Source organism: Schistocerca americana, chromosome 2, assembly GCF_021461395.2.
Source record: "Schistocerca americana isolate TAMUIC-IGC-003095 chromosome 2, iqSchAmer2.1, whole genome shotgun sequence".
NCBI lineage: Eukaryota > Metazoa > Arthropoda > Insecta > Orthoptera > Acrididae > Schistocerca > Schistocerca americana.
In genome coordinates, this window is record NC_060120.1 from 306,981,784 (window position 1) to 306,996,908 (window position 15,125).

The window sequence follows — 15,125 nt, forward strand, 5'->3', positions numbered from 1 at the left end:
GGTTATACTGCTTGAAGAATAGGTGCAATGACAATGTCTCCTGCTTCATTACTGACAAAGTCTGCTGCTACCCATAAGCCTCAGAACTTGGCCTTTCTGCAGTGCCTTAATGCCACCAATTGTCTATCTGCATGGCATGTGGGTTGTTGTATTTGCTGTGACTGCTTTACCTGGATGTTGCAATCCTACTTGTTGACATCGTGAAGACTTTGGAATCTTTTAACCACCGCTTACCAAGTTTTCTCCTAAAATGAACATAAATATAAATATAAATTCTATAAACTTTATTCATTCATATCTTTGTAATCAAAAATTTCAGCCTTTGTTTTACTTATTCATCCTCTTCATCTCTACGTATATGTATGTAGATCCATTTACTATTTTTTTGTTATGTTCTGTTTTATCCTTAAAATTCACCCTGCATATCTAAGATTAAAACCCGGATACCTCTATTTGTAATGCTAGTGGCTGCATAGTCTCTTCTGATTATATCTTTAAGTTTAAAGACTATTATAGTTCTTCCTAGCACTCAAGGATGCATACTCTTTGCTTTCCAAGCTTATTTAGTACTATTTAATACTTGTTCAGTTGTCTGTTAGTGATGTTTTCTTACTTGAGAATATTATAACCCAACTTTCTAACTTAAACTTTTCCAAAACTACTCGTATCAAAAAGTGCTTTGTTGTTGCTATTGTCATTTTAAATCACCCATTCACCTTTAGTTTGTGGTATCCCCTTACTTGTTACAAACCCTTACAGTTGCTTAGGCCATTTTATTTTCTACCTCTTATAGGCAAAGCACTTGATACCACAATTCTGTTTAAATAGCACATTCTCTTGCCATCTGTGTGTCCACACTTAAAAAAAAAATACTTCAAGTAACACTCCACATTAACCAAACACTAATACACAATAGAAATAGAAGAAGAAAAAGAATACAATTAGGAAAAGAAGAATTGTTCTAAACTGTGCGAGAGCACACAATTGCTCAACTGTGAAGTTTCGTAAAGACAAGGAAACCCCCACACTTAATCTTTTACTAAAATCCATCTTTCTGAACTGAAATCCTTTCTGCTAGCTTGAACCTTTGTTTTCACAGTTCCTTCTCCAGAGGACGGCTTATCACTATTCTGCCTGGTTCTCTTCCACTTTTCGGTCAATACAATTTAATCTTCTGTATGGTATACTCACCAGGCAGTTCTCCTGCATACTGAACTTCAGAGGTTGCCATACCTTTGTCACTTTGTTTTATAAAGGAACCAGAGGCTTTTACTTTCATGCAGTTGCAAGTGACACATCTCAGAATTCATGTTGCAACAATAAATATTGAAAAAATCAACACCTATAACCATACTGACACTCAGCTGCATACAGACAACATAACTTCTTGGCTGGTGGCTTCGACCACTTCCCCATTGTTTCGAAGATCTTAACATTCAATTCTGGCATATCTATGCGTGTTTAGTTTGGCAAGGCTTGAAAATACTCTTGAGAAATCGCCAAAATCTCAACTGCTGTCTATGAGTACCTCATACTCTATTCCCCCTACTACCAACATTACAATAGAGTTAATACCATCGATACTTGGTACTGGTGCTCTTCACATAAGTTCTTTAATGACCACTTTTGTGAAAATCTGGTTTAACCAGGGAATTTTCATATTTTATTCTTCCTAAAAGTGGATACTGAAACTTATGAAGTTATAGTTCACACAAGTGCTGTGCTTTGCACCACTTGGGCTGTGAGTTGAAAAGCAACCATTCTTATTTCCAGCCTGAAGGGTAGTACATGTTCATAATTCCTATTGAATATAAATTTGAAGATAATGTTGCTTTCCCCTACAGGCGCTTCTGTGCTTTCTAATTGTTTTGCTTATTTGAGTTTCCAAGCTTGCACTTCAGAAGCATTTCCAACCTTGCTCACTTCCTATTTCTGTTTTAGAGGCCATAACTCCCATGCTAGCTGTTAAATGATTCATTATTACCCGCTGTTCATTAAATCGCCTTCCAATGCTGAACATATCATCCTATCCAAGCTTGTCAAAAATGTTAGGGTGTAGTGAACTGCAACACTTGAGGTCATGTCACAAGACTTTAAAGTTCTGTGCCACTTGCATGCCCCAATTCCTCTCCCCCTGACCAGGTCACTAGAACTTCCTATTAGCTGCGTTACCTGACCGGCCAGCAGACAAGCTATTCTCGAGTGCACCTGTCTCGCGCATTCAAGGTCGGCTGTGGTGATCCCATTCTGCACTTCATTTTCTCAAAATCAGTGATATTCACTGCCAAATTTTCTCTAAATGTTGGAGCCTCAGACCTCATTGTCTCTGTCCAATGCTATGTCGAGACACTGTTTAGTTTCATGGGTCATGTGGAATATGCTGATTGCCATATTTTGCCCTCTCACAGTGGCTTCCATTCAGTTGCACACTGCATGATTTTTGCCTTCTGTTGCCACTATCCAGAAGATGCACCTGCCTTCTGCCATCTTGTCATGGCTGCATTTTCTTGTTACCAACCCCCTGCTCTTGTAACATTTCTGTCCTTGCCAAGAATCTAATGTAATTCTTGTAATTGCCACATGGAATTGCAATCAACTCCCTTTGTATATAGGACAGTAACATATGCTCTATGCGCACTCCAGCCATCCCTGCATCAATATACATCATCTTCTTCCACTAGTACTTGCAGTGTAGTGTTTCCTTTCCTCGGGGTTCTGCTGTGAAAATACAAAAAATAGAAAATCTGATTGGGTTTGGAATTTTGATGGAATAAGTTATGGACAAGGCGGAATTCGTATTACTGATTGAGATAGTGCTGTAATTTGACCGTGAATGGCAGACCGGGTCGGCAACACTACAAAAAGCGACTGTAAGGAAATAACATCAGAAATAAGTTGAAATTTGCCTTATAACTCTGTCAGAAACGTAGTATTTATTATAATATAGTCTCCGTGGCTGCATCTGGAATATTTCCTAATTTTCTTGTAGGATGACCTGTTTACATTGTTTGCTGGTCCTCTTGTTCGTCATCTGATGAAAATTTCTTGAAGTTGTCACTTTCACTGTCAGGATTAATTTATAAATTTGGCGATAACCATTGCGAATCACTACTGAAATAACTTCGTTTCGTATATAGTTTTAATTTCCTCATTGTTTAACACAGCGCCAAAAAATACACGCCTTGAATGTATGAAGACAAGAGACTAATGAATTAGTTGTTAAAAACAAGCACCTATGCAAAAGTAAAAAAAAAAAAGATCAAAATTACTTATAAAAATCTGTCGCTGGCACAGCGCTCTTCTGCATGCGTGATCGTAAATCATATCTTTGCACTGGCAGAGGCGCGGTAGTCAAAGTACCGTTACAGCAGAAATCTTTCATAGTTCAGAAATCTACCAACAGTTTCCATTGAATTTCTGAAGAGCATTATTCCTTAAAAAAATTTGTCATGAAACACTTTCAAAGTTTTCATATGTATTTGTGGTATCATTTGTCCAGTGAACTGTGTATCGTTTCAAGTGGCCTACTATGAAAGAGAGTTGTTTCTTTGCCAACCAAGATATGGACAGCATGTCTGTAAATTCCTGTATGAATAATTGTGACTGCACGTTACGTTCAGGACCAAATAATTAAATTTGAAACACAAAATAAAGGTTGCTTCTGCTGAGGTAACAGGTGAGTGCTGTACAACATTTCTACACAACTTCAAAATTTCTTTGTCAGTCATGAGAAATTTATTGTCAACATCTTGATCAAGTGCAAGCACCTCCTTCTGAAATGACTAATGCACTTTTCGCTCAGTGTACAGGGTACAGTTCATCTTTGTTCCATGTTTGCTAAAATTATGTGCTAATTGTGCATGATAGTGTGAATTACATTACTCAGTTCTTTACCCACAGCCACCTCATGTGCAACTTGTCTTAGCTCTACTTGCTCCTTGAAAGTGCAATAGACGACTTTGATGACCTCCAACTGTTTTATGATCCGTAGCTCAGCGTCTTTTGCAGGTGTTTCACAGCTTTTGCGTACAGTACTGTGTTCTGAGTCTACCTTTCAAACAACATTTTTCAACTATACATTAACAAGTTTGTCCAACTGTACTTAACACTGAGCAAACTGTGTTTCAGTGTCTTGCAGTACTTCTAATTTTAACTTTGTAATTTCGTTCAACACATGAGTTCAGACATTCTCTAGTTTGAAATTTACTTCAGCAATTACAGTCTTTACACTAGAATTTTGATTGGTATTATTCTTTTATAATTTGGACTTTATGTTAATCAATGTCTCTATCAGTGACAATAAGAAAACGTTTTGCTCTTCAGGCTTAATATCTGGATACAGTTGCGAGTACCATAGGACCAGTAGGAACTGAATCGCTCAGCTCAAGTAAAACTGATTTAATTTTCACATGTTCTACTGAAACAAGACTAGGAGATTCTACCACCAATTCATATCCATACTGTATTCGTGCCAAGCACATATCCGGATAAAAACTTTCATACTACTCGGTTCTTGCTTAATTCTGTCCATGTCAATAATACCCTTTACTTCACTCTGTGAAGTGGAATCTGTTGGGTCCTTAAGCCTAGCAGCCATTCTGTTCTGAAGTGTAACAAGAATGCCCAGCAGTTGGAAAATAACTTGAGAGCACAGATTATAACACGGTTCAATGTTGTACAGATCTTGCTTTGTTAACAGGTGTATTCTTGAATGAGATTTTCACTCTGCAGCGGAGTGTGCGCTGATATGAAACTTCCTGGCAGATTAAAACTGTGTGCCAGACTGAGACTCAAACTCGGGATCTGTACAACATTGAACAGTGTTATAATCTGTACTCTGCCTCCATCAGTCACCAGAATAATGGAACCAGTGTCGAGGCTTGAGTACAAGAAGTAAACTCAAGTGATAGTCCTTGTTCCTGTTTTACAAACCACAATACACCATGAGAGAACTGCACCCACAGTTACAAAGTTGAGATTTTGCGTAATGAACACTGCTCAAAGTGAAATATTGAAGAAGTATAGATATGATTGTGTATGTATTGAAGGAATGCATAGGCTTAACAACTAGGGTTTTGAGCTCATACATTGCTAGTATTAGACGACTTGAGACAAAAATTCCCATGTGCCTTTCTCGTTTCTAACAGGAGTGACCCTCAAGTGTTGTCCACATTTTTTTACTATATAAAATTGGAGACTGGGAAGATTTCCCCTAAAGTCTTTATGGCAGACATAGCAGAGTCCTTCTATAATGCCTGGAAATCTACAATGGACATTCCAAAAATGAGGCTGTATTGCACATAGTACATGAACAGAGCATGGAGGAAGAACATGAACAGTAGTGTCACAGGCTAAGGAAAAGCAGATGTTTACAAGATTATCAGAACTTTGTTGGAAGGAAGAAATACTGCTGCATTTAATAAGATGCTTTCTGCTGCTCTCAACATGATAAAGAGTGGCAAAGAAATGTCAGAGTTCGCAATTTACTTCCAGGAGAACTATGCTAATAATGTAGAATGTTGGGCTTGCTGCCACGAACTGCATGCAGGAATAAATACAAACATGAATATAGAGAGGATGCACCACACTGTTGAATACATATATCTCCATGGAAAGAATGTGAAACATCTGGGTAAAGCAATAATCACTCTGTCATTCATTAAGGAAAAACTTTATGACAGGCTCATTGACTTACAAAATGACAACTGACAAGCAAGATAAAGGAAATTCATTGTTCAGCTGCAAAGGAGGAGATGATGATTTTAAAAGGAAGAACATGGATGGAAGGTAGCATTCGCATCAAATAAGAGTAGAGTATATTTTGTACAATAAAGTGATGCTCAGTGTCAATATAAACTGATATGTAATAAATGCAATACATGCATACACAGGTATTCCTGCCCATGTTTGGACTCCAACATCAAACGGAACCTGTGCAAACATATTCACTGTGTATGTAAACTTCAACTACATGAGCAACCTGTTGCAGACTCTCCTGACAAAGATGATCTGATTGTACACAGTGAGGACACCTGCACTGCAAATGAGCATCATGCAATATTAGCCCAAGTAAGTGCATCGGGAACATCCAACAGCTCCTTATCGTTGTCACATAATTGCTGCTCAGTTACTTCAATTTATTAACGGCATAACTACAACAGAGGAGCTTAATATCATCAAGAAGCACACAGCGTTTTAATGGCAACATTGGCTGCAGTGCACAATGAAAGCGAGCGAGCGCACGCCAACCTTCCAAGTAAAAAATGTGTCCCCGAAGAAAAACATTATTCCACAAAGAAGAATGTTTTCCACCAAGAAGAAGAAAGTGTCACATTGGATTCCTCTTGCAAAACCAGAACCAAGTGAAGCACAGTCAGTCACTCTTTCTCTACTCCAAGAAAGACTGATAGTGAGTGATGCCACAGAAGGTGAACAAATACAAGGGAATTTTTTTGTAATTGCAAAAATAATGAAAAGTGCATTCGTAAGTAAAATATGATTTCCAATTTCTCGCGTCGTTTCTCTCATTACCAGCATATTCATTTACAGTTTTCTTTATTTATGTGCCACAATTACGTAAATAGTTATTGTGTCAATAGATAAATATTAAGGTTACCATTACAATGTGCTAACATAAGTCGTAAAATAACTAGTTACCACTGAGTTAATTGAATATTCAATGACTTAATTATTCCTTGCCATTTCATAAGATAATGCAGTGGTATGAATTGAAGGGGTATTCAGAAGAAAGTGATAACCTAAAAGAGCACATTTTGAGCTGCTGTGTATTATATGTTTAATTAAATTCCAAGTCAGGAACTGAATTACAATAAAGCAAAACAAATTGTGAGCTCTGCTTGTACATGGGAAAAAGTGTTACGACGTTCTGCGCTTAAGTGAAGCACATGTTCTGGTGACACCTCGGCCAATGCTTGCTTCCTGATATTTTGGCACCCGTCATTAGCATTCGGAGTGATGCCGCCAATTACCTTCCTGTCACTAAGGTCAAGTTGAACCATTTGTGTTCTTGGTTAGTGATCATGAGGGCTATATTTTGCGTTGTGGTGTTGAGCCCTTTTGGATACTTGTATCATCAGTAAACATGACTTTTTTGATCTGTCATTAATTGTAATTGGTACTCATTAGTGCATATCAAGAAAATCAGTGGCCCAAGTACCGAGCCCTGGGGCCCCCAGTCTGAATTTATTTTTATACCTGCCTCCATTGGGCCCTCTTTGTTTTCTGTTGTGTAAGTAAGATTCTAACCAGGTCAAAGGTTTGTTTTGATGCCATAATGTGGAAGCTTTTTGACCAGTGTGATATGATCTGCACAGTTGAATGCATTAGAAAGATCACGAAAGGTACCCATTGGATACCTTCTGAAATTTAGTTCCTTATAATTTCATCTGCTATATATAGCCCTTTCTCTGTGGAGAATCCCTTATGGGAGCCAAACCATTTAGGTGTCTCTCAGACATTTTGTATAGTGTGCTTATAAATCCTATCATGCTCTACCCTCTCAAATACCTTTCAGAATACTGGCAGCAGAGAGATGGGCCGATAGTTGGATACTACATTCCTCACTTCACACTTTACTTTTGTGGATTGGCTTCAATATCACATGTTTTAGTCTATCTGGAAATATATCAGTTTCCATTGACTGGTTGCAGAAATAGCACAATATGTGACTGATCCCACTTGATACACCATCATATCCAATTTCATTAGGAGTTCTGCTTTTGAAATGAAATGCTACATTTGGTGCGATTTGCACATGATTAAGTACGGTAGCTGTATGGCTTCTGTGAGAGATCTTTCATTATGGTTCCCTGTTTTTTCAGCTATAGTGAGAAAAAAAAACACTGAAATCTGAGGCTGCAACTTTAGGACTATTTTTGTCTGTACCGTTACCAGACCAGAGGAGTGTGACACCCCCCCCCCCCCCTTCCCACTACCACCACCACTACCACTGCTCTACTCTGCCGCAGCTTGCTGTGTGTCCTTGAATAGCCACATACATGCCATTTTCAGTGGACACTATGGCTTGTTCAGGTGAACATCACACTTTTGTAATAAAGCATTTATTCAAAAAATGGTGGATCACCAATAACTACTCAACGGGCCTTCTGCATTCACTTCACAACTGGTTGAGGGGACCCTGTTCCCAATAAGAAAATCATTTATTTGTGGGTTTCAAATTTTCTTGATACAGATTCTGCATTGAAACGTAAATCCCAAGGTTGATGACAGAGTGCTACAGACCAAGAAAATGTTGCTGCAGTGAGAGGTTCAGGTCAACAACATTGTTGATGTTATGCAACAAAGCATGTGTTAGCATTATGATACTCTGATCAAAGTGTGGGAAGAATCTTGCATCGAGATTTGAAAATGGATCCCTACAAGTGTGTGTCGGTTCAAGAATTGAGTGGAAGAGATTACAAAGTCCGTATAACATGCTTCTGAACATTCACCAAGAAGATGTGATTTTTTCAGATGAGGCACATTTTCGTCTGTCAGGTGAAGTAAACAAACAAAATTGCAGGTACTGGCCCAAAAACAACCTCCAAGAACTCAGTCAGCAACCACTCCATTTTTTTAAGAAAATGATGAGAGAGTTACTGTGAGCAGCAGTTGGCACTGTGCTATGCTCAGTGAGTTCCTACAGCAAAAATTAGTTGAACTGTTTAGTGACCTTGAGAATGCGTGGTTGTAACGAGATGGCATTATGGTCCACATAGCATGTCAGTTCTGGCATTAGTGAGGGAAATGTTTCCTGGACAAGTCATTTCTTTGGATGGTTATATTGGTTGGCCACTAGATTGATCAGACCTGACACCCTGTAACTTTTTTCTGTGGGGGCAATCTCAAGTGCAAGGTGTACTAACATTGCCCTCAAGCTTTGGAAGCCCTCAAGAAAATGAAGCCACAGTGGAGCAGCCATATAAGTGACATATTGTTTGAAACACATTAATACTGTGCATTCTTAAATGGCATTATGTGTGTTCTTAGCTAATAAAAATAAAAATGTTACCTACTTGGTTTTATTTTTCTTAGCTTCCCTAATAAGGGAGTTCTTTCTGCCACACCCTGTAGGTTCATATTTGTCTCAGGTTTTATGTTGTTTCGTATAGTTTTTACTTGATTATTTGACTTGCTAATTTTCTGTGCGTAATGCATGTGTTTGGCCTTCCTTATGACACACTATAATTTTGCTGTGTTTCTTGTAATGTAATTTCACTGCTGGTTTTGTACTAGTCCTCTGTTTTGTATACAGATCCCTCTTTTCAGCACATAATATTTTAATGCTAGTTCCTAACAATTCTTTCCTATCACTACCAGTTGGTCTGATTTTAAGTCCGCAGCTCGTAGTTGTGCGGTAGCGTTCTCGCTTCCCGGGCCCGCGTTCAATTCCCGGCGGGGTCAGGGATTTTCTCTGCCTCGTGATGACTGGGTATTGTGTGATGTCCTTAGGTTAGTTAGGTTTAAGTAGTTCTAGGGGACTGATGACCATAGATGTTAAGTCCCATAGTGCACAGAGCCATTTGAACCATCTGATTTTAATCTGTGTATGAGGGAAGCAGACTTCAAAATATTTGAGAAATACTTTCAGAAATGAATTGGATTTTTCATTATTTGTGTCTGCCTGGTGTACTTCCTCTCATTGTTCATGATGTTAACATTGTCTAAACAGGCTAGTAGATTGAATATTTGGCTGAATAACTCTGCGGAAGGGAGTAATTGTTCCAAAAGTTGTGAAGTTACTTCACTTTTAAATGTGTGTATTGCCAGTACCAAAATTTTTCTCCTAAAGGTAAGTGGTTGCCAGCTATTCTATCTATATTTTGGATAAGTATGGAAAACAACATTGTTTATTTACATGAAGCCTGCAAGTGATTTAAGCAGTACAGGTTCAAGAAGCATGAGGCAGATGACATGTGTTTTGGCAGCGATTTGATGTGTTTCTAGAATTATCATAACTTTGTGTGAAACCATTTAAAATTCAGTGTAGAATTCAATGTTTCAATATTATACGAATGAAATTCACACTGATAAAAAAAAAAAAATTGCAACACAAAAAACTAATTAATATGGATTAATGAAATTTCGGGAATGTATTTGTCTAGATAACATATTCAAGCGATTAACATTGCAAGATCACTGGTTAACGAAAGTGTGAGATAAGCCGTTGCAAATGTGAAATGCAGGTACATTAATAACTGGTGAAACCACCAGAATGTTGAATGCAAGCATGGCAGATGTGCATGCATTGTGTTGTACAGGTGCCACATATCAGTTTGTGGGATGGAGTTCCATGCCTTTTGCACTTGGTCAGTCAACACAGGAACAGTTAATGCTGTTTGTGGAATATGCTGGAGACGTCATCTGACAATGTCCCGTATCTGCTTGATTGGAGACAGACATGGTGATAAAGCAAGCCAAGGCAACATGCCGACACTGTGTAGAGCATGTTTACAAATTTGCAGTCAGGGTGTGCTGGATAACTACGAGAGTGCTCCTGCTATCGTATGAAATCACACCGCAAACCATAACACCAAGCGTAGGTCCAGTGTGTCTTGCATGGAGACAGGTTGGTTGCTGGCCCTCAATTGGCCTCCTCCTAACCAACACACAAACATCACTGGTACCAAGACTGAACCAGCTTTCATCAGAATACTGTTCAGTGAGCTCTTGCTTGATATCACTGAAGTCACAAATAGCGGTGGTTTGGAGTCAGTGGAATAAACACTGCAGGGCATCTGACACGAGGCTGTACTTGAAGTAACTGATTTTTAACAGCTCGCTGTGGCACTGTGGTGCCAACTGACGTTCAAATTGCTGCTGTCAGTGCAGTATGACTTACCAGAGCCGTACGCTGAACATGGTGGTCTTCCCTCTTGGTAGCGCCACGTGGCCGTACTGAGCCTGATCTTCTTGTGACTATACATTCTTGTGACCGGTGCTGCCAGTAATCATGTACAGTGGCTACATTCTGACCATGTCTTTCTGCAGTATTGCAGAAGGAACATCCAGCTTCTCGTAGCTCTGTTCATGACCTCATTCAAATTCAGTGAGTTATTGATAATGGTGTCTTCATTGCCTTAAAGGCATTCTTGACTAATGTCAGCTCACCATGCCCAATCTCAAAGGTAAATAATGCTCATGACCATTACAGTGTGTATTTAAAACAAACCTGATCTACATCCTCATAGTGGCACTATTAGCACCACTCTTGTTCTAGTGGCAAAAAATTTGAATCGACATCATCTTTCAGATGTAGAAACATGCCTACCATCTTTTGTTTCTCTTGCAAAACTCGTTCTTGCTGTTGCAATTTTTTCCCATCAGTGTATATAGATTTCAATAAAACAGTCATTTTTAAAAATTACTTCTAATGTATTTTGGATATTTATTACGCTTTTACATTATTAATTTTCGACGTCCTATTTCCAGTGATCCTGACAAAGCAGTATTTGTACCCTTCAAGAAAGTTGTAATGGCTTGGAGTATCTAAACAAAGAGTAATGTATCAATTTACTTATTGTTGAAGAAGCTATTTTTGTTGATTTTTTGTTTGGCATGATAGAAGGAGTGAACTCGCGCGCGCACACACACACACACACACACACACACACACACACACTTCACACTGCACACAACCAGCACACATTTGCATATATTAAGAAAACTGCTTACTCTAGACTTGCAACGGCTTGATATCTTATATTAGTTACGAATGCTGTATGAACTTGTTTTGAATACTAGTGTACCGATGGTATTATTTTTTGAAAGAAAGAACGAAATAGACACCGTTGATTCATTTCACAAACCAGTGCATGACTCTTAAACTCCTGTTCATGATATCTGGTGCCTGATTATCGTAATTTGTGGTAAATGTCATGACATTCCATGTTAAATATTATGAATCACAACATTACGGTTAACTTGATGCTGCAGATATTTCTGTCTATATCCAAAATTTGATGCACTGCAATTGTTAGTAAAATAAACGCATACTTTATGTATTTCCATTGCTTGAAGACGTCAAAAGTGAAGTGGGCACATTTGTAAATTGTTAAGAGGGTTTCCCATTTGTTGCTGTAACTACAATAACGTAGTGCTGAGTCTTTCTGCCTGTTGTATTTGTCAAAACAGAGAATATGTATTCTGGTCATTTGCACATTTTCTTCCTCAGCCGTTGGTAATTGTTTGAAAACTAAATATTTGATTGTTGTCAGCTAGTAAACATGTAGCACATGTGACATTTTTCATGTAATAATTTTGCTCAGAAGTGAAGACCTTAGTGTCAGTGAGGCAGCAGTATGAATATTAATTTACTGTAGTTGGTAATGTGTCTTTCTTATCTCAGCTGAGAATTTTGATGCACTGTATGTGGCTTTTTTTTCAAGCTTGGATAAGTATTTAGCACGTTAAGTCTTATAAAATTAAAACAGAAGCAACAAAGTGCCAAAATGTCAACGTTAACACCAATTGAGCCAAATTACAGATATTGTATTTATATAAACTATTGTTCCAATGTTTTGAGTGGTCTAAACCACTTGTGTCATAGTTTTAAATACTAAGTTTCACATGTAAAATAGTATTTCTTTAGTCTTGCAATTTATAGGTTTTACATGTCCAAGCACAGGTAATTATTAGACTGCTTGAAGATCTGTTGCGATTTCACATATTGTAAGTTGACAGGTTTTTTTTCATGCAGTACTACTTAAAATATCATGTAAAAATTACAATTGAAAGACACAACATTAATTTCCATTAATTTGTTTGTCTGGAACACTATACATCTGTCCTCTCTTTTGGAGGAAGAACATGGATTTTGCTTCCATGTTTTATTTGGAGGCAGTTTCTCGTATATTTTGTGATATTTCTCTTTATATTTCATAATGTAAGTTTATACCTCTTTTTTTCTCTCTTACTTTTGTGACTAGAGATTGCGATTATTACATAATGCAAGCATAGCTGTAGTTTATTTAGATACTTTGTGATAGCGCCATTTCAATTATCTTTTCATTACTCCATATTTAAATGTGTGGCTGTGTATTGTGTCAGCATGGTGTGATGTTTAAATGTGGTGCAGTAGCAAATTTCTAGGAAATTTTTAAGCTGTTAGGCTTTCCATGCCATTGACTGGACACTGCAAACATAACTTTTTTTTACTGGAAGCTAACCTTCCTTCTAGATTTTAAAAATTCTGACCCAGCCTCATAAATTTGCGTCAGTGGGCAGTGAGGATGAAACGTGTTGGGCACTCAAAACATCAACTGACAGTGAATACTGTGTCATCCTTACTTTTGGAGAAAATGCTTTGCCCTGTTAGGGTTGCTGCAGTTATGTGTAAAATCCCTGCAGTGTAGGTAATTGTTAGCATTTGTGAGTGGCCTTAAAATGCATATTGTCGGATTGTTCTTGGTAATAAGATATCCTATGGTAGTACAAATGAGAGAAAGTCCATAATGGTTTCTTTCACCCCACAAGTTATTTTAATTTAGTTTATGTGCACTTTTAATTCAGAAATGTGTATGATTGTTTCATTGTAAGAGTGTTAAAAAAATAGTATAAGAAGTGAGAAGTATTGACTTCAGTGGCTATTGTTAGTTTCAATACAAATGTTAATACCAGTGTCATTTATTAGCAGTTGTGGGCTACTGGTCTACTAGGATGTGCCAGTATTGGCGATTAAAAGCAAATAATTATAACTCCCTCCTCTCCACACTCATCAACCTGGCATGAGATGAGTCGTATAATGCCCTTCTCAGACACAGTCATGAACCCAGAACAATTGTACTGAAACACTTTCCACAACAACTTACCTTATTCATTTTTGTGAGGATTGCTGGTGTTTCTTTTGCACAATGAACTTATTTTTGGTAGTGTTTCGAGAAGACTACTATGAAAAAAGAAATAATGTTGTCTTACGTATGACAGACTGAGATAAAAATAGGTGATTTTAATTATAATTAGAGCTTCGAGTCATCTGCTTAATTATTTTGAAAGTCTCATAATCAGGGAACATAGTCTCCCAGTCACTGTTTACTGACACCCTGAATAATATCTTGTTTTTAATATATGAAATCAATATAGTCGATAGATTTTTGCAACCCTTTACTTATAGACCAAAGCAGTGCTTCGGCAAAGACAAACAAGAGAAAGAAGGTACTGAACAAGAAAAATGGAAGAGACAGGAAGATGTAAGGATAAATATAAATAACAAACTCAAACTGCAGGAGGTCAATGTAAATTGCAATTTAGTGCCTCACAATTGTCAATTTAGGTTTTTGTATGTACTCCCCTCTTCTTATACTACATTCCTTTATTGATCTTTACAAGTTTGCAGAAGTTATGCCATCATTTGTAACTGCTTCTAATGGCATCCTGTCATTAATGCTACTGCTGGTGGCAAAATAATTCAGTGACCTATATTTTCTTCTCCTCCTCCTCCTCCTCCTCCTCCTCCTCTGTGTTATTTTGTATTTTGTTTTCTGTCTGCCCATTGTACTTGCTATTCTTATTAATAATGAAAAGCAGTCTTGAGCATAATAGAAAAAGGACATCATAAAAGAATACATACATTCACTCAAAGTGGTAGATAATTAAATCTGATGTAGTTATTGCCCTGTGAAAAATCTTCATTTTTTTCTTGATTCTTAGATATAGAATAGTGGTAAACTATAAAATGTGGACATTTCTGTCTGTTTCCATGCTTTATCATGTACATCCCATGTAGCATCCATAAATGGAATTATTAGGGAGTGAGGAGATGAGACTGAACATAATAGCTTGTGGAGTACAGATGTAGAGTTTTTGGTTAGGCACTCTTCCATCTGTGTATCAAAGAATGTTCTAACTATGTTGCTGTTTTTCTTTTCTCATCTACAATTAATTATGAGTGGTTGCTGTCATCATTTTTGTTTGTTGTTACTGTACTGGGATTTCTACTATCGTAATAAGTAATAGATATATAGAACAGGTGTAAAACCAATAATTCACTGAACAGAATAATGACACAAAAGACTGGGAGATTAATTTTTACTCTCATAAATAGTGCAACCTGTTGAGACTGAATAGATGTGTTTGTACATTTTCATGGGTATTTTATAATATTCTAA

The 15,125-nt window shown here is 37.5% G+C and overlaps 1 protein-coding gene across 1 annotated transcript in view; it reads left to right on the forward strand.

The window, feature by feature from the left end:
• The window catches only part of LOC124595863, a 50,175-nt gene extending 38,618 nt beyond the window's left edge, over positions 1–11,557 (forward strand). Inside the window, exon 5 of the mRNA XM_047134770.1 lies at positions 11,452–11,557. Coding sequence (XP_046990726.1) covers positions 11,452–11,512 — 61 coding nt within the window. The 3' untranslated portion in view covers positions 11,513–11,557. The remainder of the gene's footprint in view (positions 1–11,451) is intronic.
• Positions 11,558–15,125: the final 3,568 nt, after the last annotated feature.